We start from the raw sequence: 23,645 nt of genomic DNA, 5'->3' as shown, positions 1-23,645 counted from the left end.
GACAGCCACCTCAGCTCAGGAATCAACCTCTTTTCTTCTTAGGCAGTCCCTCGGAACCGAGGATGACTTGCTTCCACATTAAAGTGAACCATCTCTGAACTGCCTCCAATGTAAGATCCTCTGTTAAAGGTTCTATCTATAATAATGCAAGTTGTGTTGATCTAATTTCAAATCAAAGAGCAACTATTTTAAGATGAGCTTATTATTGAAAAGTATTAAATGTGTCCATATATCTTGTGCCTGTTACACAATTCTGCATAAAACAATCTTTGTTGCGCCTGTCTACATTTTACACAAAGGCCTGGGCTGCATCCCAGTGGGAGTGTCTAAACAATTGCCTGAAAATATGTTATACAACAATCAGTCTTTCAATTGTGTTCATATTTGTTAAACTTGTTATTAAATGTAATGTTTTAATATTTGAGATGGGGTGTTCTGACTGGTCCTTTGGGCCGCGCTCTGCCTGTGCCGCGCGCGTTCTGATTCAGGCCGCTGCGGGCCAGCTGTCAGTAGCTGGAGGACCCGGGCTCTGGCGGGCTGCGAGCGGCGGCCGGCGAGTGAAGGCCGAATGGAAGCAGCAATCTGAGTGAATATCAGCGGCATCCGGCGTCACCTAGCAGGTACCGCCGCTTTCACCCACTCGGGGGACTCGGCCAATGCCAAATATTGCAGTATTGCTGAGTAATGGATGGATGTTAATCGGTGCGCGGTGGCGGGCGGTTTGTGCGGCGGTGAAGGTAGGCTTTAGGGCCTAAACAGCAACAGCAGAATATCCTGCGCATTGTCCTCAGGCGGGAGGTCGGCCAGGCCTCGCGGGGGAGAGAATCAGACTTCAAGAAGTGCATGCTATTGCCAGTTGAATTTTAAAAAATTTGTTCATGCACCGAGGTGATTTTAACCGGAGTGGACTGTTCACCGCGGCACAGCGCATGCGTTTGTCGGAATTGCTCATCCACCAAACTACAAGCCGAGGCTGCAGGTTATAACGTGCAACAGCAACGGTCCAGAAAGATAACGTGGAACGGCGCGCTCAGTTTGTTGAGAACCTTCGTCCAACCCACAGGTTTCACCGTGAGCTCGACATCTTGTCCACCGATTGTTCAATCAACGAAAACAAAAGCAAAATACTGCGGCTGCTGGAAGTCTGAAATATAAACAGAAAATGCTGGAAACCCTCAGCAGGTCAGGTAGCATCTGCAGAGAGAGAAACGAGAGTTAACGTTTCAGGTCGATGACCCTTACATCTCTAACTTTTTCCAGTTCTGATGAACAGGTTTTAAGCAAGTTATAGAAGTGGGGACCATCATCCCTTTTGTCGTTTAATTTCTCCTGCTTTCCATCTTATTAAAGACCTTCCCTTTTGTTCTTTCCACCCCCCCCCCCCCCCCGCGCCTCTGTACTTGCTTAAAATCTGTTACATCTCTAACTTTTTCCAGTTCTGATGAAAGGTCATTGACCTGAAAAGTTAACTCTCTCTCCCAGATGTTGCCTGACCTGCTAAGTATTTCCAGCATATTTTCTCCTTAATCAACAGAACCTTTTGAGGATTTGGATTCATGAAAAACTAGGAAGTGGATTTTGTTAGCTGGGTACCTATTGCGAGCCACAATCAGCCACTTACATTTCTTAAATATGGCTGTAAAATAATTTCCTGCCTCGGTTGGAACTATTACTTTACTTCCTCTTACTCCTGGTACCTGCAAAAAAAAAAGCCTGAGTCGACACCTGTTAGTAGTTGGGTGGGTGGGTGGAGGAAAAAGGGTTCAGGGTTTAGATGTTGACCTCATTTCTGTTTTCACTGTTAACCTGGCTGACCCTCCAGGAGAGGGTTAGACTGCACCTGGTGTACTGTGAGCAGTTCTGGGCACAACACCTTCGTAAGGATATATTGACCGTGGTAAGGATATATTGGCCTTTGCAGGGAGTGCAGTGTAGGTTTACCAGAATGATACCTGGACTTCAAGGGTTAAGTTACATGGCGAGGTTACAAAAATTATGGTTGTATTTCCTAGAATTTAGAACGTTATGGGGTGATCTGATTGAAGTTTTCAGGATATTGAGGGGAACAGATAGGGTAGATAGAACCCATTTCCACTAGTTGGGGATTCTAGGACTAAGCGGTATAGTCTAAAATTAGAGCCAGACTTTTCAGAAATGAAATTAGGAAAGACTTCTAAACATAAGGGGTGGTGGAAGTTTGGAACTCTTCCACAAATGGCAACTGATGCTAGATCAATTGTTCATTTAAAGTCTGAGATTGATAGGTTTTTGTTACCAAAGGTATTAAGGGATATGGGCCAAAGGCGGGTATATGGAGTTCGGTCGCAGATCAGCCATGGTCTCATTGAATGGCGGAACAGGCTCGAGGGGCTCAATGGCCTACGTATGTGTTCCTAAGGAGAAATGGTCACTCCTTCCTTGCCAGTTTTTCCTCTTGGTCCTTGGGCTGTGTCTGGGACAAAGGAAGACTAAATGCAAGTTGCTTTTGTATTGGTGCTGTTTCAGTTTGGATTCTGGGGCACCAGAAGTCTTAAGCAGACTCGAGCCAAAAAATGTTTGTGGGTCCACAATTGGCTGTTGGGATAAGGGAGCTGGATTTAGCAGCGTGAACATTGAGAACTGGCTCAGAGGTTCCTTGAATCCAAACTAAAATGGTATTCGAATAAAACTGTCCATATAAGGTGTAGGATCACCTTATGTCATAGAAACATAGAAGATACTAACAGGAGTAGGCCATTCGGCCCCTCGAGCCAGCTCCGCCATTTAATGCGATCATGGCTGATCATCCAAATTTAGTACCCTGTCCCTGCTTTCTCCCCATATCCCTTGATCCCTTTAGCCCCAAGAAATATATCCAACTCCTTCTTGAATATATTTAATGAATTGGCTTCTACTGCCCTGTGTGGCAGAGAATTCCACAGGTTCACCACTCTCTGGGTGAAGAAATTCCTCCTCATCTCAGTCCTAAATGGCTTGCCCCTTATCCTTAGACTGTGACCCCTGGTTCTGGACTCCCCTGACATCGGGAACATCTTTCCTGCATCTAGTCTGTCTAGTCCTGTTAGAATTTTATAAGTTTCAATGAGATCCCCTCTCATTCTTCTAAACTCCAGCGAATATAAGCCTAATCCACCCAAACTCTCCTCATACGCCATTCCTGCCATCCCAGGTATCAGTCTGGTGAATCTTCGCTGCAGTCTCTCCATGGCAAGAACATCTTTCCTCAGATAAGGCGACCAAAACTGCACACAATACTCAAGGTGTGGTCTCACCAAGGCCCTGTACAACTGCAGCAAGACATCCTTGCTCCTGTACTCAAATCCTCTCGCTATAAAGGCCAACATACCATTTGCCGCCTTGCTGCCTGCTGCACCTGCATGCTTACCTTCAGTGACTGGTGCACAAGGACACCCAGGTCTCGTTGCACTTCCCCTTTTCCCAATCTATTGCCGTTCAGATAATAATCTGTCTTCCTGTTTTTGCCACCGAAGTGGCTAACCTCGCATTTATCCACATTGGGCAGATGCATGGCGAATGCAGTATAATCACCCAACCTGTCCAAATCATACTGGAGTTTCTCTGCATCCTCCTCACAGCACACATGCCCACCCAGCTTTGTTTCTTCTGCAAACTTGGAGATATTGCATCTAGTTCCCTCGCCTAGATCATTTATATATATTGTGAATAGCTGGGGTCCTAGCACTGATCCCTGTGGTATCCCACTAGTCACTGCCTGCCACTCGGAAAAAGACCCATTTATTCCAACTCTTTGCTTCCTGTCTGTCAACCAGTTCTCTATCCAAGTCAGTACCTTACCCCTAATCCCATGTGCTTTAACTTTACACGCTAATCTCTTATGCGGGACCTTATCGAAAGCCTTCTGAAAGTCCAAATACACCACATCCACTGGTTCTCCCTTATCCTACCAATTACATGCTCAAAAAATTCCAGTAGATTATTCAAGCATGATTTACCTTTTGTAAACCCATGTTGACTTTGTCCGATACTATCGCTGTTTCCAAGTGCTCTGCTATTACATCTTTTATAATGGTCTAGCATTTTCCCCGCTACCGATGTCGGGCTTACTTACCGGTCTATAATTCCCCGTTTTCTCTCTACCACCCTTTTTAAATAGCGGGGTTACATTAGCTATCCTCCAATCCATGGGAAGTGTTCCAGAGTCTATAGAATTTTGGATGGCCCAAAAATTCGGGTCTGCACGGGTGAGTACGCACGGGGTACTCACCCGTAAGCCCAATGGAAGTGCCGGTTTCCTGCATGCACTGCGCATGCGTGGGAAACCGGCACTTCCGTTCCCCTGAATGAAGGGGTTCAGAGTTCAAATGCGTGCGCAGGAGAGGCTGCGTGTGCGCATCGAACTTACGTTTTTTTTGCCGGTTTTCCCGAGAGGGTAAGTCTCCAGAAGTTACACATATAAAAAGCAGTCGCAAGGCCAAGTCACAAGGTAAGTGGTGAATTAATTAAAATTAAAACATTTTTTCCACAAGTTTATTATTTTTAAATACTTTAAAGAAAGGTAAGTTTCTTCTTAGCCCCATTAGAAAATTATTTTTTTTTCAAAAATTTAAATTATTGTTTAAAATAGTTATTTCATGTAATGTATAGTTTATTTTAAAAATGTTATGTTTTTTTAAAATTTATTTGAAGATTTAGTGATGTTTTGGGGCTTGTATATAGTATTTATAAGTTTGACAGCCCTTCCTGTCAAACTTATGAATGAAGCATTCCCTGCTCCGATTGACTCCCCATGGCCCACGTGATCCCAGGGGACGCATCGAACTAACTGCGCCCCTGGGATACGCAAGCACTGCGCGCCGGCAGTTGGAGCAGGCCCAGGATCGGAATTCCACGGGGGCCCACAGCTCAACGGCCGGCGCGCTAGGTAAGTGCAGGTCGGGGGCTTACACCCGCGGGAAGCCCTCCACCCGAATTTCTGGGCCATTATTTCTGGGGCCACTTCCTTAAGTACCCTAGGATGTAGATTATCAGGCCCTGGGGATTTATCGGCCTTCAATCCCGTCAATTTCCCCAACGCCATTTCCTTACAAATACTGATTTAATTCAATTCCTCCCTCATTAGATCCTATGTTCCCCGACATCTCTGGGAGGTTATTTGTGTCCTCCTTTGTGAAGACAGAACCAAAGTATGTATTTAATTGGTCAGCCATTTCTTTGTTCCCCATTATAAATTCCCCTGAGTCTGACTGCAAGGGACCTACTCTTGACTTCACCAATCTTTTTCTCTTCACATATCTATAGAAGCTTTTACAGTCAGTTTTTATTATCCCTGCAAGTTTACTCTCATAATCTATTTCCCCCCCTCTTAATTAATCCCTTTGTCTTCCTTTGCTGAATCCTAAACTGCTCCCAATCCTCAGGTTTGCTGCTTTTTCTGGCCAAATGATATGTCCTCTCCTTGGATCTTATGCTATCCCTAATTTCCCTTGTTAGCCACGGTTGAGCCACCTTTTTTGTTTTATTTTTATGCCAAACAGGGATGAACAAATTCTGTAGTTCATCCATGCGATCTTTAAATGTTTGCCATTGCCTGTCCACCGTCAACCCTTTAAGTAACGTTCCCCAATCCATCCTAGCCAACTCGTGCCTCATACCATTGTAGTTTCCTTTATTTAAATTCAGGACCCTAGTCTCTGAGTCAACTACTTCACTCTCCATTTTAATGAAGAATTCTATTCTATTATGATCACTCCTCCCCAAGGGGCCTCGCAGAACAAGATTGCTAATTAATCCTTTCTCGTTACATAATACCCAGTCTAAGATGGCCTGATCCCTAGTTGGTTCCTTGACATATTGGTCCAGGAATTCCTCCTTCAAAGTATTGTCACTAATTTGGTTAGCCCAATCTATATGTAGATTAAAGTCACCCATGATAACTGCTGTGCCCTTATTGCACATGTCTCTAATTTCCCGTTTCATGCCATCCCCAACCTCAGCATTATTGTTCGGGGGTCTGTATACAACTCCCGCTAACGTTTTCTGCCCCTTGGTATTTCTCAGCTCTACACATACAGATTCCACATCATCAGAGCTAATATTCTTCCTTACTATTGTGTTAATCTCTTTAACCAGCAATGCTACCCCACCTCCTTTTCCTTTTTTCCTGTCCTTCCTGAATATTGAATACCCCTGGATGTTGAATTCCCAATCTTGGTCACCCTGGAGCCATGTCTCCGTAATCCCCAATTATATTATATCTGTTTACATCTATTTGCGCAGCTAATTCATCCACCTTATTACTAAACCTTATTTAGTTATACAGGAAATTTTGTGCTATCCGGCACTGACGGGACCGAGCTGTTGCCGTTCCCTCAAAACTGCCGGACACTCCAACGCTAATGTTGAAAGATACGGAAGCTTCTGAGCTCCGTATCTGTCAACAAACCCTGTTGCTTCTAAACAGTCCAAGCGTCTCTGTAGCTTAGCAACAGCTTCAGCAGACCTTGCAAAGCTTGACTGTTGAGGAAAAAAGCAACGAGGAAAAAAAAAACCTAACGAAAACGGCACCTGATTTTTGCCAGTGGCTCGAGCATTCTGGACAGCTAGTACAGGAAACTTTGTGTTATCCGGAGGCTATCAGTTGAAGGTCAGAATAGAACAATGCATCTGCTGGAGACTTGTAGCTCATTGTATATATAAATAGTATAAATTGTGGCATTTATGCTGCAGATAGGTAGTGGATTGGAATGGATTTGCAGACAACATAGTGCAAAAGGGATACAGATTCCCCTATCTGCTTCCTGCAATTATGTGTTAACATAGGAGGAATTTTAGATTTTCTGCCTATAATGGTACATTTAGATAGTGAGCTCCATGCTTGCACTGAAGAGACTTTATGGAACAGCATAACTGTTATCTTGTAAATGGAACTCTTCCATTGACACTAGTGTCCATAACCAGTAAATGCATCTGATTTGCCAAACAAGATATTTTGCAGCTACCAGGCTGCCTCTTAGCACGTATGCAATGAGTGAATTTGACAATTACCATGGACGGGGAATTATGTTTAAATACATGCATTTATGAATCCCTAATGCGAGCCAATAAGTGGACATGACACTATGGCCTAGAAATTCGGTAGGCTTAGCGCCGCTTTTGAGGCGCTAGAGGGCCTAGCGCCGGAGTTATGGCCAGTTTGGAAATTGAGTGGGTCCCTAAATCGGCGTTAGGCCGTTAGCGCTGCGCCGGCACCGATGACGTCATCGGTGTGCGCAGCGTCCCGGTTGCCATGGTAACCCGCCCGAACTCCGAAATTGACTTGCGGCCGCCTCGCCCGTGGCAGCCGCAAGCAACGTTCTGGCAGAGGTGCCTTACTGGACTTTGCGCCGGCGCATTAAAGGCCCCGCGGCGGCTGGCCGCAGCTCCCTCCCCCCCCCCCCCCCCCCCCCCCCCCCCGGGACAGATGCAAGCCCGACACTTGTCCAAGGTGCCGGGCTCATTTTTACAATGATTTTCGCGGGCCGCGGCCGGGTGCAGGCAGCTCCTCAAGGGAAGGAGGAGGCCTGCACTTCCCGAACCTGCCGCACCGCAGCGGGCGCCGCAATTCAGCGCGTAGCGCCAGTTTTCAGGCGCAAACAGCTTTCAGCAGCGCCGGCAGCCGTTTGGGCGCAGAACTAGTGAATTTTTGGCCCGCCCAGCGCGAATTAGCTCCGGCACTAACTTCCGGCGCTAAAGCCGTCGCTGCGCCAAAACCCAATTTCTAGGCCTATGTTTCTTTGCAGAGGCTTTATTCAGATAGCCTTGAACACCCAATTTATGTGAGGTAGAGTGTTTTTAGGACCTGTAGATCAGTCAGTTTTGGCAGCTTGTCTGCTGGTTCTGCAGCTGTAATTGTTTTACTCAAGAGTTAGTTTAGTTTGGCAACTAGAATTCTTTGCTGATCTTTGGTATAAGTTCAGTTGTTTGACCTTATTGCATATCTGTCCCTACTTCCTGATGGAGTTGGGTATGTGATGTTGCACTCTGCATCTGTTTTGCTTTGGCTCACTTTTTCGCTTGTGTGCATGCTCTCCTTTCCATCCTCTGTGCCTCAAACGCTTACTGCAGCACTAGGCCCTCTAGTTGACAATCTCACTTCCAGGGGACAGTGCCTGGTGATTTTGTCTGAGCCGAGGAACTTGATAGGTGAGAGGTTTTAAGGTTCAAAACTTGAATCTTGCTACTTGGTGATGAGGGAATGGCAGTGTATCCTGGATGTAAACATTCCTGGAATAGATAGGCGTTTCTGCGGCCGCAAACGAGACTCCAAAATGGTATGTTGCCTTCCTGGTGCAAGGGTCAAGGATGTCTCGGAGCGGCTGCAGGGCATTCTGGAGGGGGAGGGTGAACAGCCAGTTGTCGTGGTGCATATAGGTACCAACGATATAGGTAAAAACCGGGATGAGGTCCTAAAAGCTGAATATAGGGAGTTAGGAGGTAAATTTAAAAATAGGACCTCAAAGGTAGTAATCTCAGGATTGCTACCAGCGCCATGTGCTAGTCAGAGTAGAAATAGAAGGATATTTCAGATGAATACGTGGCTAGAGGAATGGTGCAAGGGGGAGGGATTCAAATTCCTGGGACATTGGAACCGGTTCTGGGGGAGGTGGGACCAATACATACCGGATGGTTTGCACCTGGGCAGGACCAGGACTGATGTCCTAGGGGGAGTGTTTGCGAGTACTGTGGGGGAGGGTTTAAACTAAAATGGCAGGGGGTTGGGAACCTGTGCAGGGAGATGGAGGAAAGGGAAACAAGGATAGAAGCAAAAGGCAAAGTGGCAGTCGGAGAAATCAAGGATTTAAATCAAACATGGCCACAGTAAATAATAATTCTAAAAGGTCTAAGTGTGTTTTTAAAAAAAAAAAAACAAGCCTGAAGGCTTTGTATCTTAATGTGAGGAGCATTCGTAATAAGGTGGATGAATTAGCTGCGCAAATAGAGTTAAACCGATATGATATGATTGGGATTACAGAAACATGGCTTCAGGGTGTCCAAGGCTGGGAACTCAACATCCAGGGGTACTCAATATTCAGGAAAGACAGGCGAAAAGGAGGTGGGGTAGCATTGCTGGTTAAAGAGGAGATTAACACAATAGTAAGGAAGAATATTAGCTCTGATGATGTGGAATCTGTATGGGTAGAGCTGAGAATTACCAAGGGGCAGAAAATGTTAGTGGGAGTTGTATACAGACCCCCAAGCAGTAATGCTGAGGTTGGGGATGGCATGAAACGGGAAATTAGAGACGCGTGCAATAAGGGCACCGCAGTTATCGTGGGTGACTTTAATCTACATATAGATTGGGCTAACCAAATTAGTAACAATACTGTGGAGGAGGAATTCCTGGAGTGTATACGGGATGGTTTCCTGGACCAATATGTCATAAGAACATAACATAAGAAATAGGAGCAGGAGTAGGCCAACCGGCCCCTCGAGCCTGCTCCACCATTCAATAAGATCATGGCTGATCTGATCCTAACCTCAAATCTTCTATCACTCTGCATCCACCCGAACCCATGTGATCTCCCGGGAGAGGCGAAAAACCAGATAAAAGACCCAATGGCCAATTTGGGAGAAAAAAATCTGGGAAATTCCTCTCCGACCCTTCTAGGCGATCGAAATTCTTCCAGATCACTCTGTCCCTATATTTTCTACAGTACTTAACTTCTGTAAAGGCGATCTCCACCCCAGCCAGGAACAGGAATAAAACCATCTCCTGAAATCTAACACAGAATTAGAACACAGTAGAAGCAGAACCAGGCTACACGGCCCCTGGGCCCACTCCACTACCCACAGGGCCATGACCAATCCGAACCTAGACTCATGTCCAATTTCCTGCCCGCTCCCCGTAACCCTTAATTCCCTTTACCTCTAGGAAACTATCTATTTCTGTTTTAAATTTATTTAATGATGTAGCTTCCACAGCTTTCTGGGGCAGCAAATTCCGCAAACCTACCACCCTCTGAGTGAAGAAGTTTCTCCTCATCTCAGTTTTGAAAGAGCAGCCCCTTATTCTAAGATTATGCCCCCTAGTTCTAGTTTCACCCATCATTGGGAGCATCCTCACTGCATCCGCCCGATCAAGCCCCTTCACAATCTTATATGTTTCAATAAGATCGCCTCTCATTCTTCTGAACTCCAATGAGTAGAGTCCCAATCTACTCAACCTCTCCTCATATGACCACCCCCTCATCCCCAGGATTAACCGAGTGAACCTTCTTTGTACTGACTCGAGAGCAAGTATGTCTTTTCTTAAGTATGGGCACCAAAACTGTATGCAGTATTCCAGGTGCGGTCTCACCAATACCTTGTACACACGGTGGCATAGTGGTTAGCACTGTTGCCTCACAGCGCCAGGGACCCGGGTTCGAATCCGGCCTCGGGTGACTGTGTGGAGTTTGCACATTCTCCGCGTGTTTGCGTGGGTTTCCTCTGGGTGCTCCGGTTTCCTCCCACAGTCCAAAGATGTGCGGGTTAGGTTGATTGGCTATGATAAATTGACCCTTAGTGTTAGGGGGATTAAATACGTGGGGTTACGGGGATAGGGTGGGATATGTGTTGGTGTAGGGGTTACGGGGATCGGGTGGGATATGTGTCGGTGCAGGCTCGATGGGCCGAAATGGCCTCTATCTGCACTGTGGGGTTTCTGTGATCTGTGAACTGCAGCAATACCTCCCTGTTTTTATATTCCATCCCCCTAGCAATAAAAGGCAACATTTCATTGGCCTCTTGATCACTTGCTGCACCTGCATACTAACTTTTTGAGTTTCATGCACCAGGACCCCCAGATCCCTTTGTACAACAGTACTTTCCAGTTTCTTGAATTAAGATAATAACTTGTTCTACGATTTTTCCTGCCAAAGTGCATAACCTCACACTTTCCAGTATTGTATTCCATCTGCCAAATCTCTGCCCACTTACTTAGCCTGTCTATGTCCCTTTGCAGGTTTTTTATGTCCTCCTCACTACTTTCCGTCCCATCTTTGTATCATCGAGGAACCAACTGGAGATCAGCCATCTTAGACTGGGTATATTATATAATGAGAAAGGCATAATTCGTAATCTTGTTGTGTGAGGCCCCTTGGGGCGGAGCGATCATAATATGATAGAATTCTTCATTAAGATGGAGAGTGAACTATTTGACTCGGAGACTAGGGTCCTGAATTTAAATAAAGGAAACTACGATGGTATGAGGCGCGAGTTGGATAGGATGGATTGGGGAATGTTACTTAAAGGGTTGACGGTGGATAGGCAATGGCAAACATTTAAAGATCGCATGGATGAACTACAGAATTTGTTCATCCCTGTTTGGCATAAAAATAAAACAAAAAAGGTGACTCAACCGTGGCTAACAAGGGGAATTTGGGATAGCATAAGATCCAAGGAGAGGACATATAAATTGGCCAGAAAAAGCAGCAAACCTGAGGATTGGGAACAGTTTAGGATTCAGCAAAGGAGGACAAAGGGATTAATTAAAAGGGGGAAAATAGAGCACGAGAGTAAACTTGCAGGCAACATAAAAACTGACTGTAAAAGCTTCTTTCGATATGTGAAGGGAAAAAGATTGGTGAAGTCAAGCGTAGGTCCCTTGCAGTCAGACTCAGGGGAATTTATAATGGGGAACAAAGAAATGGCTGACCAATTAATTACATACTTTGGTTCTGTCTTCACAAAGGAGGACACAACCTCCCAGAGATGTCGGGGAACATAGAATCTAATGAGGGAGGAATTGAATTAAATCAGTATTTGTAGGGAAATGGTGTTAGGGAAATTGACGACATTGAATGCCGATAAATCCCCAGGGCCTGATAATCTACATCCTAAGGTACTTAAGGAAGTGGCCCTAGAAATAGTAGATGCATTGCTGGTCATCTTCCAAAATTCTATAGACTCTGGAACAGTTCCCATGGATTGGAGGGTAGCTAATGTTACCCCACTATTCAAAAAAGGTGGTAGAGAGAAAACGTGGAATTATAGACCGGTAAGCCTGACATAGGTAGTGGGGAAAATGCTAGAGTCTGTTATAATAAAAGATGTAATAGCAGAGCAGTTGGAAAACAGTGACCGGATCAGACAAAGTCAACATGGATTTATAAAAGGTAAATCGTGCTTGACCAATCTACTGGAATTTTGAGAATGTAACTGGTAAAATAGATAAGGGAGAACCAGTGGATGTGGTGTATTTGGACTTTCAGAAGGCTTTCGATAAGGTCACGCATAAGAGATTAGCGTGTAAAGTTAAGGCACATGGGATTGGGGGCAAGGTACTGACTTGGATAGAGAACTGGTTGGCAGACAGGAAGCGAAGAGTTGGAATAAACTGATCTTTTTCCGAGTGGCAGGCAGTGACTAGTGGGGTACCGCAGGGATCGGTCCTAGGACCCCAGCTATTCACAATATATATTCATGATCTAGACGAGGGAACTAGATGTAATATCTCCAAGTTTGCAGATGACACAAAGCTGGGTGGGCGTGTGTGCTGTGAGGAGGATGCAGAGAAACTCCAGTATGATTTGGGCAGATGCAGTATCATGTGGATAAATGCAAGGTTATCCACTTTGGTGGCAAAAACAGGAAGGCAGATTATTATCTGAACGGCAATAGATTGGGAGAAGGAGAAGTGCAACGAGACCTGGGTGTCCTTGTGCACCAGTCGCTGAAGGTAGGTATGCAGGTGCAGCAGGCGGTTAAGTAGGCAAATGGTATGTTGGCCTTCGTAGCGAGAGGGTTCGAGTACAGGAACAAGGATGTCTTGCTGCAGTTGTGCAGGACCTTGGGGAGACCACACCTTGAGTATTGTGTGCAGTTTTGGTCGCCTTATCTGAGGAAGGATGTTCTTGCCATGGAGGGAATGCAGCGAAGATTCACCAGACTGATGCCTGGGATGGCAGGAATGATGTATGAGGAGAGATTGGGTTGATTGGGCTTATACTCGCTGGCGTTTAGAAGAATGAGAGGGGATCTCATTGAAACTTATAAAATTCTAACAGGACTAGACAGACTAGATGCAGGGAAGGATGTTCCTGATGGCGGGGGAGTCCAGAACCAGGGGTCACAGTCTAAGGATAAGGGGTAAGCCATTTAGGACAGAGATGAGGAGGAATTTCTTCACCCAGAGAGTGGTGAACCTGTGGAATTCTCTACCACTGAAGGCAGTTGAGGCCAATTCATTAAATATATTCAAGAAGGAGTTAGATATATTTCTTAAGGCTAATGGGATCAAGGGATATGGGGAAAAGGCAGGGACAGGGTACTGAGTTTGGATGATCAGCCATGATCTCATTGAATGGCGGAGCAGGCTCGAGGGGCTGAATGGCCTACTCCTGCTTCTATGTTTCCACCTTTTCATTTACTGTTCTCGCCTGACGTTGATGCTTCGTGCTCGGCTATGGTTTCATGTCCATCCTCCACTGCCTCACCCAAGTGGCTGTTCATCACGTGAACTTTTGAGGGAGCCAGCATGATATGCATGTCCCTTCCCTAACCTGATGGTCCTTTGCAGCAGGAATGATTGAATAGGAAGCCGGAGTGTGAAGACTGTTGTATTTTCCTTTCCATACCCAGGGGCACTGAGACCTATTATTGCTCTGATTGGGTTCAGCCAATTCAGCATAACCATAGGACTTCAAATTTAAAGTACTTCAAAGATCTTTGACGGGTGAAAATTGTTTACAAACAGGGAATTACAGTGACGAGCATTTTTAAAAACAAAATACATTCGGTATTAAGGGTCTGTTTCGACTTGAAAGTAGAGCCAGAGAACCATTTTGCTGACTTCGTTGGTTGCAAAAGCATACACCAGCTGATGAATGAGAGTTAGTTCGGGGACTGAGACTGCAAATTTGGAAAAGGGGTTATAGTAGTTAAGTATCCGAGTTGCCTTTTGGCGCTGCCTTGTTAAGTCTCAGTTGATTTCACGATCTACAGCATTTATATAGCTGCTCAGTTCAATTTTTTCCCTTTTCTCTGCAGCCAATCTTTTTAGCGCTGGAAGTTGGACGTGACTTTTTATACTTGGTGATAACAGAACTAGTGCAATCATGTTTTTGTATAACCTGACCCTTCAGAGAGCAACTGGCATATCGCATGCTATTCATGGAAACTTCTCAGGTGAGGATCTGTGATTGGGCCGCTTTCATTTGACTTCTGCTATTACTATGTTTAACTTATTTTTTGCACCTAAAATCCATTTGGAATTCCATTTTTTTTTCTCTCCCAATTTTCTGCTCTCCTCTCCTCGGGGCACTGCACTGAGCCATGCAGGGAAATGGTTCATTGGCTGCTGGCAGACCTCGGTACCACACTCTAAGCCTAGGCAACCAAGACCAATCGGTGGTCAGTGGGACCAGCAAGAAGGATCACAATGGTCTCTTCTGGTCCTGCATATTCCACTGTTGTAGGAAACGAGGCAGCCAATTTGCACACAGCAGGTTCCACAAACAGCAATGAGATAATGACCAGATATCTGTTTTAGTGATGTTGGTTGAGGGATAAATGTTGGTGAGGACACCAGAGAGAACTCCCCTGCTCTTCGAATAATGCCATGGGATGTTTTACATCCACTGAGAGGGCAGATGAGGCCGCGGTTTAATGTCTCATCCAAAACACCGCACCTCCGCCAGTGCAGCACTCCCACACTACTGCACCAAAGTGTCAGGCTGGATTATGTGCTCAAGTCTTTGGCGTGGGACTTGAACCCACAAGCTTTTGACTCTGGCGAGAATGCTACCACTTAGCTAGACATGGCCCCAGGCTGTGTCATCGCACCAACGCTCTTCTCAATCTTCCTTGCTGCAATGCACCACCTCACCTTCAGTATGCTCCCCACTGGAGTGGAGCTAATTTACAGAACAAACGGGAAACTGTTCAACCTCCGTCGCCTCCAGTCCAGATCCAAGGTCGTCCCATCCTCTCGTCAAATTACATTATGCAGACGACGTTTGCGTCTGCGCTCACTCGGAGGTCGAACTCCAAACCATCATCAACTCCTTCACCGAAGCATACGAGAGCACGGGCCTTACACTAAACATCCGTAAGACAAAGGTCCTCTACCAACCTGCCCCATCACACAGTACTGCCACCCGATTATCAAAATCAACGACAAGGCCTTGGACAACGTGGACCACTTTCCATACCTCGGGAGCCTACTGTCAACAAGGGCGGGCAGACGTCGACGACGAAGTCCAACACCGCCTTCAGTGTGCCATTGCAGCCTTCGGTCGCCTGAGGAAGAGAGTGTTTGAAGACCAGGACCTCAAACCTGGCACTAAGCTCATGGTCTACAGAGTAGCAGTGATACCTGCCCTGCTGTATGCCTCAGAGACATGGACCATGTACAGCAGGCACCTCAAAGCACTGGAGAGGTACCACCAATGCTGCCTCCGCAAGATCCTGCAAATCCATTGGCAGGATAGGCGCACCAACGTCAGTGTTCTTGCTCAGGCCAACATCCCCAGCATCGAAGCTCTGACCACGTTCAATCAGCTCCGATGGACGGTCACATTGCCCGCATGCCCGATACGAGACTCCCAAAACAAGCGCTCTACTCGGAGCTCCGACACGGCAAGAGAGCCCCAGGTGGGCAGAGGAAACGCTTCAAGGACACCCTCAAAGCCTCCTTGGAAAAAGTGTAACATCCCCACCGACACCTGGGAATCCCTGGCCCAAGACCGCACAAAGTGGAGGAGAAGCAGCCGGGAAGGCGCCGAATACCTTGAGTCTCTTCGCCGGGAGCAAGCGCAAGGAGCGCAAGTCAATCCAAGCACCCCACCCACCTGCCCCTTCAACCACAGTCTGCCCTACCTGTGACAGAGACTGTAGGTCCCGCATTGGACTCGTCAGTCACCTGCAAACTCATTTTTAATGTGGAAGCAAGTCATCCTCGGTTCCGAGGGACTGCCTGAGAGAGAAGAGAGAATTAGCCATGGCCCCATCTACCCTGTCTTGTCTAAGATTACAGTTTTCTGCAAATATGAGCATTTTTTTGCAGTTGTATGTCATGGACCTGTGCATGTGTTGAGCAGATTCATACAACATGTGCTTGGCAGATATTGATGGTTTATGCTTGCTGAGTAATTTAGGATAACTTCAAACAGCTTGGACAGATCCTGCTTAATATGTTTGCATTTTGTTAGAAAGTGAAAAACTGCTGAGGGGAAATACTTTCTTTGTAAAGGAGTCTTTTCCCCACACTCGCAGAAAAAATACCATTTAGTGAACATTTTCATTTTTGCAGAGTTTTTCAATGTACTCTTCTCTGGAACTGATGTGGTGGTGATACACAGGCCAGAGCAGCTCAGAAGGGATGGGGAGCTGAAACCACTAATTTTGCCAATTATCTTAACCGTGTTCTCTGGTTATCGACCCTTCTGCCAGTGGAAACAGTTTCTCACTACTCAATCGAAACCCGTCATAATTTTGGACATCTCTGTTAACTCTCCCAGTAACCACCTCTGTTCTAAAGAGAACAATCTCAGCTTCTCCAGTCTCTCCACATAACTGAAGTCCCTTATCCCTGGTCCCATTCTAGTAAATCTCCTCTGCATTCTCTCTAAGGCCTTCACATCCTTCCTATATTGTGCTGCCTAGAATTGGACACAATACTTTAGCTGAGGCCTAACCAGTGATTTATGAAGGTTTAGCATAACTCCTTTGCTTCTGTACTCTATGACCACTTATGATTTATACAAAATAAACTCTGGTTCCAGCACACTTAATCGTTTGGCACTCAGTGCAGTCTTGGCCCCAGTGGATTATTTTGCAAAACCACCAGTCCTGGTGTAAATCCTCTAACTTTTAATGGTAACTTTATGGAATGGAAGTGTCAGCATGGGTTGAAATGTCCTCCTGATTGACACTCATGTGTTTATTGTAGGCACCAAAATGCAGGAGATTGTTGTTTCCAGGGGGAAGATCTTGGAGTTGCTCCGTCCAGATGCAAATACCGGGAAGGTGCATACGCTGCTGACGGTGGAGGCCTTTGGGATAATTCGTTCTCTAATGGCCTTCCGGTTAACTGGAGGCACCAAAGGTAGGAATCTTTATAAACGTGGGTTTACCTGTGCTGTGGAAGTGTTTGCTATTTCAGCAAATTAAAATTCCCCCATCCACCTCCATGTTCTTCCCTGCTCTTGAAACGGCCCTAGTTCCATGGGCACCTGCAGCCCTCCAGTGCCTCGCCCAAATGGCCATTCTTTATGTGCAAGCCGAGGCAGTAAATGGCAGGTGGCTATTTGACCATGAAGGACACCACAGCTGAGTCTGTTGCTATCCTTGACTCCATGCACATACATTTTCCAGCATGGGTCCCACCGTCATTAGGAACAAGAGCACTGGCTGACTTACAGAATCACAGAAAACCCCACAGTGCAGATAGAGGCCATTTCAGCCCATCAAGCCTGCACCGACACATATCCCACCCGATCCCTGTAACCCCTATACCAACACATAGCCCACCCTATCCCCGTAACCCCACGTATTTAATCCCCCTAACACTAAGGGTCAATTTATCACAGCCAATCAACCTACCCCGCACATCTTTGGACTGTGGGAGGAAACCGGAGCACCCGGAGGAAACCCACGCAAACACGGGGAGAACGTGCAAACTCCACACAGACAGTCACCCGAGGCCGGATTCGAACCCGGGTCCTTGGCGCTGTGAGGCAACAGTGCTAACCACTATGCCACCGTGCTGCCCACTTAAATACATATTATTTCTAATTCAAGTTGGTGGAGGCCAGACATAATGTCCCAGTGGGTGCTATGGTTGAGATCAGTTAACTCATCACTGCTTGGGAGTTGAATCAGGTCCTGGCTTTTGGCTATACTGGGCAGTGACTTTACTCATCAGTAGGTAGTGAATTAGAGTTCTGAGCGTGGCCACTGATAGCTGATTGTGATGAGCAACAATTCGGTTCTTTCATTGAGTAATTGCAAATGTGTGAAGCCACAAACAGAAGCAGCTGTCGATGGGACTGGATTTCCAATTGGGTTTTGACTGATTCGCACAAAGGTGCCCTGAGGTGGGTCAGCTTTTGGAGCATCCATGAAAATGTTTGGATAACACTGGTGAAGTTTTCAGTCATTTAAATTATGTGGGGGTTGGTGATGGAAATTGAAGTAAACAAATTGTGGACGCTTTCTCATTTAACTGTGGGCTGAACACCAATCTGAATTAATTAGATTAGTTAACTTATTAATTTAATTATTTTCTCGACAAATTTTAGTTGACTAATGTACTAAATAGAAAAATCCTTAGTTTAAACATTTTGTAATTTCAATTGTTACAGCACAAACTCTTACCGAAATGTTCCATGAAAAGTGCACCAAATTGTTAACCAGTCTCATGAGGTGGCAAATATTAATATTTAAACTTGCCCATATATAAGTTTTTTGGTATTCCATTAGCCATCTTGAATATCTTGCTAGCCCCAGCCTCTGGCTCCTGCACTCAGTTTTGGAATACTGTAGGATAATGTCGGAAAGCTGGATAAAGGCAGTCCACTGAGAGAACAGTTAACTGGAGAAATAAAATGAAGTTGGATTTTGCATCTAGCGTTCAATTTGTCGTGTTGGGCCTGAGTGCTGTGACTTTTCTGATGGGCAGAGTGGTTTGGGATGGGGGAGCTTAAAATCGTGTATCCATCACTGCGAGTACGCAAGGAAAGGCTCAGTTTTTTATTCATTCTCTGGATCTGGGTACCACTAGCAAGGCTGGCATTTATTGCCCATTCCTGGTTGCTTTTGAGAAGGTGGTGGTGGGGCTTCTGTACAACTTGCAAAGCCACTTCAGAGGGCAGTTAAGAATCCACCATGTTGGTGTGAGACTGAAGTTGCAAACTGAGTAATAATGACTAATGAACCAATTGGGTTTTTATGACAATCCGACAGCTTCTTGATCACTCTTTATTTCCAGATTATTAAAATTGATTTCAAATTCTCAAACTGCCATGATGGGATTTTGAACTCTCGTTCCCTAGTCCAGGCCTCTGGACTGCTAGTCCCGTAACATAACCAGTACGCTACCGCAGTATTTATTCAAGGATCAAATCTCTAAATAATTGCACCATACCTAATAACTAGTTGTCTGTGTTAATTGATAATTTCAATTTACTTGATTTAAAAACACTGCAAGCAGTTGTCCAAGACTTGATTTCTTTTTATCCCCAGATTACATAGTAGTGGGCAGTGACTCTGGCAGGATCGTTATCCTGGAGTACCAGCCATCCAAGAATATTTTTGATAAGGTCCATCAGGAAACCTTTGGGAAGAGTGGATGCCGCCGTATTGTACCTGGGCAGTACCTGGCAGTTGACCCGAAAGGCCGTGCTGTCATGATAGGTGAGCGGTAGTGTTGTAAGTAAGAACAGGAGCAGGCCATTCAGCCACTGAGGCTGTTCCACCATTCAGTTAGATTATAGCTGATCTGCATCTCCACTCATATTTACCCTGCCGTTGTCCCATATCCCTTGATGCCCTTGGATGATAAAAATCCATCAATCTCAGTCTTGAAAAGGTCATGAGTTATATGGGAGCAGCAATCTGTTTGACTGATGGTGGGTATCACTTACAAACCTGAACTGGACCTTGCATGAAATCTATTCATGCACTTTCCAGGAAGAAGCAGCGGTCAGGCGTTGGAATCCTGGATGATTTCTCCTGACCTCCCCATACCCCACAAATTTGGAAACCGTGAGGGCATATGTAATATCCCTTGATGAGACTGACTTAATAGTGCAGAGCAGATACCTGCGCTTTCTAGTATGTGTGGCTTAGTACGACTCGAGCAGTGCATTTATCCACTGTGCCTTTGGAGGAGCTATATGCATTTTAAGGAGCAATCTGTTTAATGATTGTGCCATGTGGTTTCATGATGTAAATGATTGGTTTGCTACCCAGGTGCTATCGAGAAGCAAAAGCTGGTCTACATTCTGAACAGAGATGCTGCTGCACGCCTCACCATCTCCTCACCGCTGGAAGCACACAAAGCAAACACACTGGTGTATCACGTAGTTGGTGTGGACGTGGGCTTTGAAAATCCTATGTTTGCTTGCCTTGAGATGGACTATGAGGTATTTGTCTTGTTTTGGAGAACCGGTGGTGTTGGATGCAATTGGTTTAACAAATTCAATAATGAATTTTAAGTGTACTAGAGACATCTAGTGCCAGGTAATGAAACTGTTTAGATTTTCAAAAAAAAAAATAATTGTTCATTCCCCTTCCAATTTTCTCCTGTTCTTTTCTGAAGGCACTGACTCTATAGTAGAGTTCCATTAGTTGCACTCAAAAAGCCATTCTTTATGCTTGAACATAAGGCGGTGAGTGTTGGCAAGTAGTTCAGCTGTGGGGAGCATTATGCTGCAGCCCAGTTGTGTCCACACGTTAATGTGAACTTTTGGAGACTATGGATAGTGATCAGGAGCCTGAGGCTAATTATAGGAACCGGCTGAGATTGGCTATCTCAGAACAAACTGAGCCTGAGATCTGGTCTATGTGGTTCGATACCAAACTAGGTACTTTTACTTGGGGAGCCATTGCGTACGGTTTTTAATCTAAACCTTGTGTGAATGGCAAATTCTGCAGCTCCGATGGTAGACTATTGAGTGGGTTCAACTGCGTACCTCCACCTCAACCCATCTGCCAAAACCCTCATCCACGCCTTTGTCCACTCCAGATTTGATTGGTCAATGCTTCCACTCCTGATCGCAATCCAGTGATCTCTGCTGTGTCTTGCATGGATGCCTGGTGAGGAAAGGATCAGGCTTGGGTGACCACTGTTTATACTGCTGATTAAATGATGTGAATCATGTCTCTCCGAAATGTATTTGGGGAAAGTTCGACTTACCTGATTCAGCAGTCCATAAGCTCTCCACTGCCTATTATTTGTCACGCTGCTTGTATTGTATGAGCAGAAATTTCCTCCATTGGGAAAACCAAAGCCATCATCTTCAGCCAAGCATCCGACGCCATCCCACTTCCCTGGCCACTGTCTGAGGCGCAATCTCGGCGTCCTATTTGACTCTGAACTGAGCTACCGACCCCATTAGCCTCTCCATCACTAAGACCACCTACTTTCACCTCTGTAACATTGCCTGTCTCTAGCCCTGCCTCATTCCCATCTGCTGCCGAAACCCTCGTCCATGCCTTTGTTGCCTCCAGATTCGACTATTCCAGCGTACCTCCAGATTCGACTATTCCAGCGTACCTCCAGATTCGACTATTCCAGCGTACCTCCAGATTCGACTATTCCAGCGCTCTCCTGGCCGGCCTCCCATCTTCCACCCTCCATAAACTTGAGCTCATCCAAACTCTGCTGCCCGGATCCTATCCCTGCTCACCCATCACCCTTCAGGTCCCTGAACACCTCAAATTTAAAATTTTAATATGTTTAAATCCCTTCATAGCTTTTCTCCTCCCCATTTCTGTAACCTTCTTCAACCCTTTGAGAACTCTGCGTTCTTCCAACTTTAGCCTTTTGTACATCTTCTACTTCCTTCGCCCCACCATTGGCGGCTGTGCCTTCAGCTGTGTATTCCCTACATTTGGGAATTCTATCCTAGATGTCTCTACTTTTCTCTCTTCCTTTAAGACCCTCTTTGCCCAAGCTTTTAATCACTCCATCCAATGTCTCCTTTGGCTCTGTGTCCATTTTTGTCCGATTTATGCTTCTGCAATGTGCCCTGGGTGTTTTCCTACATCAAAGACGCTGTATACATACTAGTTCTTGTTGATGGGTTTGTGATGAGTATATTATGCTTCTGGATGCATTTTTTTGCCAGAGTTCGTTGCATCAGAGAATGTACAGCAGTGGAACACACAGCTTGGTGTAGTGAGGAGAGAATCAGGGACAGCAATCCTGGCCTGTATTATCTGTTGTCTGCGTTAATAATAAAGCACAGCTTTGTAATGTGCTTAGATAAGATTTTGCAGCCTTGAAGTTGCTCCCACAGATCCATTTTTTTAACTTTACAGCAAAGCTGAAGGAGCAGTTTTCTAGGACACTGGCCAGTGTGTGTTCATGGAGTTAATGTCAGTGCAGGAGGATTACCAGTACTTTATTATTACATGGAAATAAATCACGATATAGTTTGATTAACCATTGCAATGAGACTTTAACTCCATATATCATTTACTTGTATTTCTCAAGGCAACTTCCACCCATATCCATCTCTGAAATAACACTGTAAAATTAATAGGAATGGTTGCCCTCTCCGGCCCTTTCACCATTGTACCATCATCTTAACAGTTCACAAATTAGCTTTTTTGCTTGTGCTTACCTGTCACTGTAATGCCAACACTGAGCACACTGACTGGCCAGTGGCACGGAATGCCCTGTACAGAAATTGGTGTAACAAAAATTTAGCACATGTAAGATGGGCCAAATAGTCTCCCTTCTGTGCTGTAAACTTCTGTGGTTTTATGGTAGCAATGGAATCAGTTACATTTGGATCTTCCCCCGTTGATCTACAGTAGTTGCTAAAGACACTGCCTAGCATATCTCAAGGCTGTACAGACGAGGAAACTCTAGAGTTTGATTTGCCCACCTGTGCCAAGGTTCCCAATCCTGTGGTGCACGTGTCAATGTGATAGGGTTCGTGTGCAATGCCCTTTGCAAAAGAATAGCCTGCCAATGTTTAAATTCAGAGGTGATGGATGCAGAAGAGAAGGGAATAAAATGGGTTAAATTAAAAAGTACATCTTATCTCAATGGTTGGATTCCATATAGATCTTCAAAATTCAGCAGGTTAAAGGCCACGTAATGAGAAAATTCATTGTATCTTCAGTGATAAAATTCTGGGAAGTAAAAGCATCGGTGAGTTAAACAAATCTCTTAAGAGTCAGTATTTCCTGGCTTGAAAGTTTCTCTCTCTCTGTTTGTAGGAGGCAGACAGCGATCCTACAGGTGAGGCAGCTGCTAACACTCAACAGACGTTGACTTTCTACGAGTTGGACTTGGGCCTGAACCATGTTGTGAGGAAGTATAGCGAACCTCTGGAGGAACATGGCAACTTCCTGATTACAGGTATGCCGAGGGTGCTCTGGTGGAAACATAGAAACATAGAAGATAGGAGCAGGAGTAGGCCATTCGGCCCTTCGAGCCTGCTCCGCCATTCAATGAGATCATGGCTGATCATCCAAATTCAGTACCCTGTCCCTGCCTTCTCCCCGTATCCCTTGATCCCTTTAGCATTAAGAAATATATCCAACTCTTCCTTGAATATATTTAATGAACTGGCCTCCACTGCCCTCTGGCAGAGAATTCCACAGGCTCACCACTCTCTGGGTGAAGAAATTCCTCCTCATTTCAGTCCTAAATGTCCTACCCCTTATCCTTAGACTATGACCCATGGTTCTGGACTCCCCGACCATCGGGAACATCCTTCCAGCATCTAGTCTGTCCAGGCCTGACAGAATTTTATAGGTTTCGATGAGATCCCCTCTCAATCTTCTAAACTCCAGTGAGTATAAGCCCAATCGACACAATCTCTCCTCTTACGTCATTCCTGCCATCCCAGGTATCAGCCTGGTGAATCTTCGCTGCACCCCTTCCATGGCAAGAACGTCCTTCCTCAGATAAGGCGACCAAAACTGCACACAATACTCGAGGTGCGGTCTCACCAAGGCCCTGT

The 23,645-nt window shown here is 45.5% G+C and overlaps 1 protein-coding gene across 1 annotated transcript in view; it reads left to right on the top strand.

Annotated features, from left to right (window-relative positions):
• Positions 1–504: 504 nt before the first annotated feature.
• The window catches only part of sf3b3 (splicing factor 3b, subunit 3), an 83,308-nt gene continuing 60,167 nt past the window's right edge, over positions 505–23,645 (top strand). Inside the window, exons 1-6 of the mRNA XM_085990956.1 lie at positions 505–620; positions 13,990–14,127; positions 16,892–17,047; positions 19,186–19,356; positions 19,915–20,087; positions 22,897–23,038. Of these exons, the coding sequence (XP_085847082.1) occupies positions 14,058–14,127; positions 16,892–17,047; positions 19,186–19,356; positions 19,915–20,087; positions 22,897–23,038 (712 nt within the window). The 5' untranslated portion in view covers positions 505–620; positions 13,990–14,057. The remainder of the gene's footprint in view (positions 621–13,989; positions 14,128–16,891; positions 17,048–19,185; positions 19,357–19,914; positions 20,088–22,896; positions 23,039–23,645) is intronic.

Source organism: Somniosus microcephalus, chromosome 6, assembly GCF_052327205.1.
Source record: "Somniosus microcephalus isolate GS21.2 chromosome 6, FLI_Smic_1.0, whole genome shotgun sequence".
In the NCBI taxonomy this organism is placed as follows: domain Eukaryota; kingdom Metazoa; phylum Chordata; class Chondrichthyes; order Squaliformes; family Somniosidae; genus Somniosus; species Somniosus microcephalus.
The sequence above is the reverse complement of the archived record's forward strand: the minus strand, read 5'-3'. Positions and strand labels throughout refer to the sequence as shown.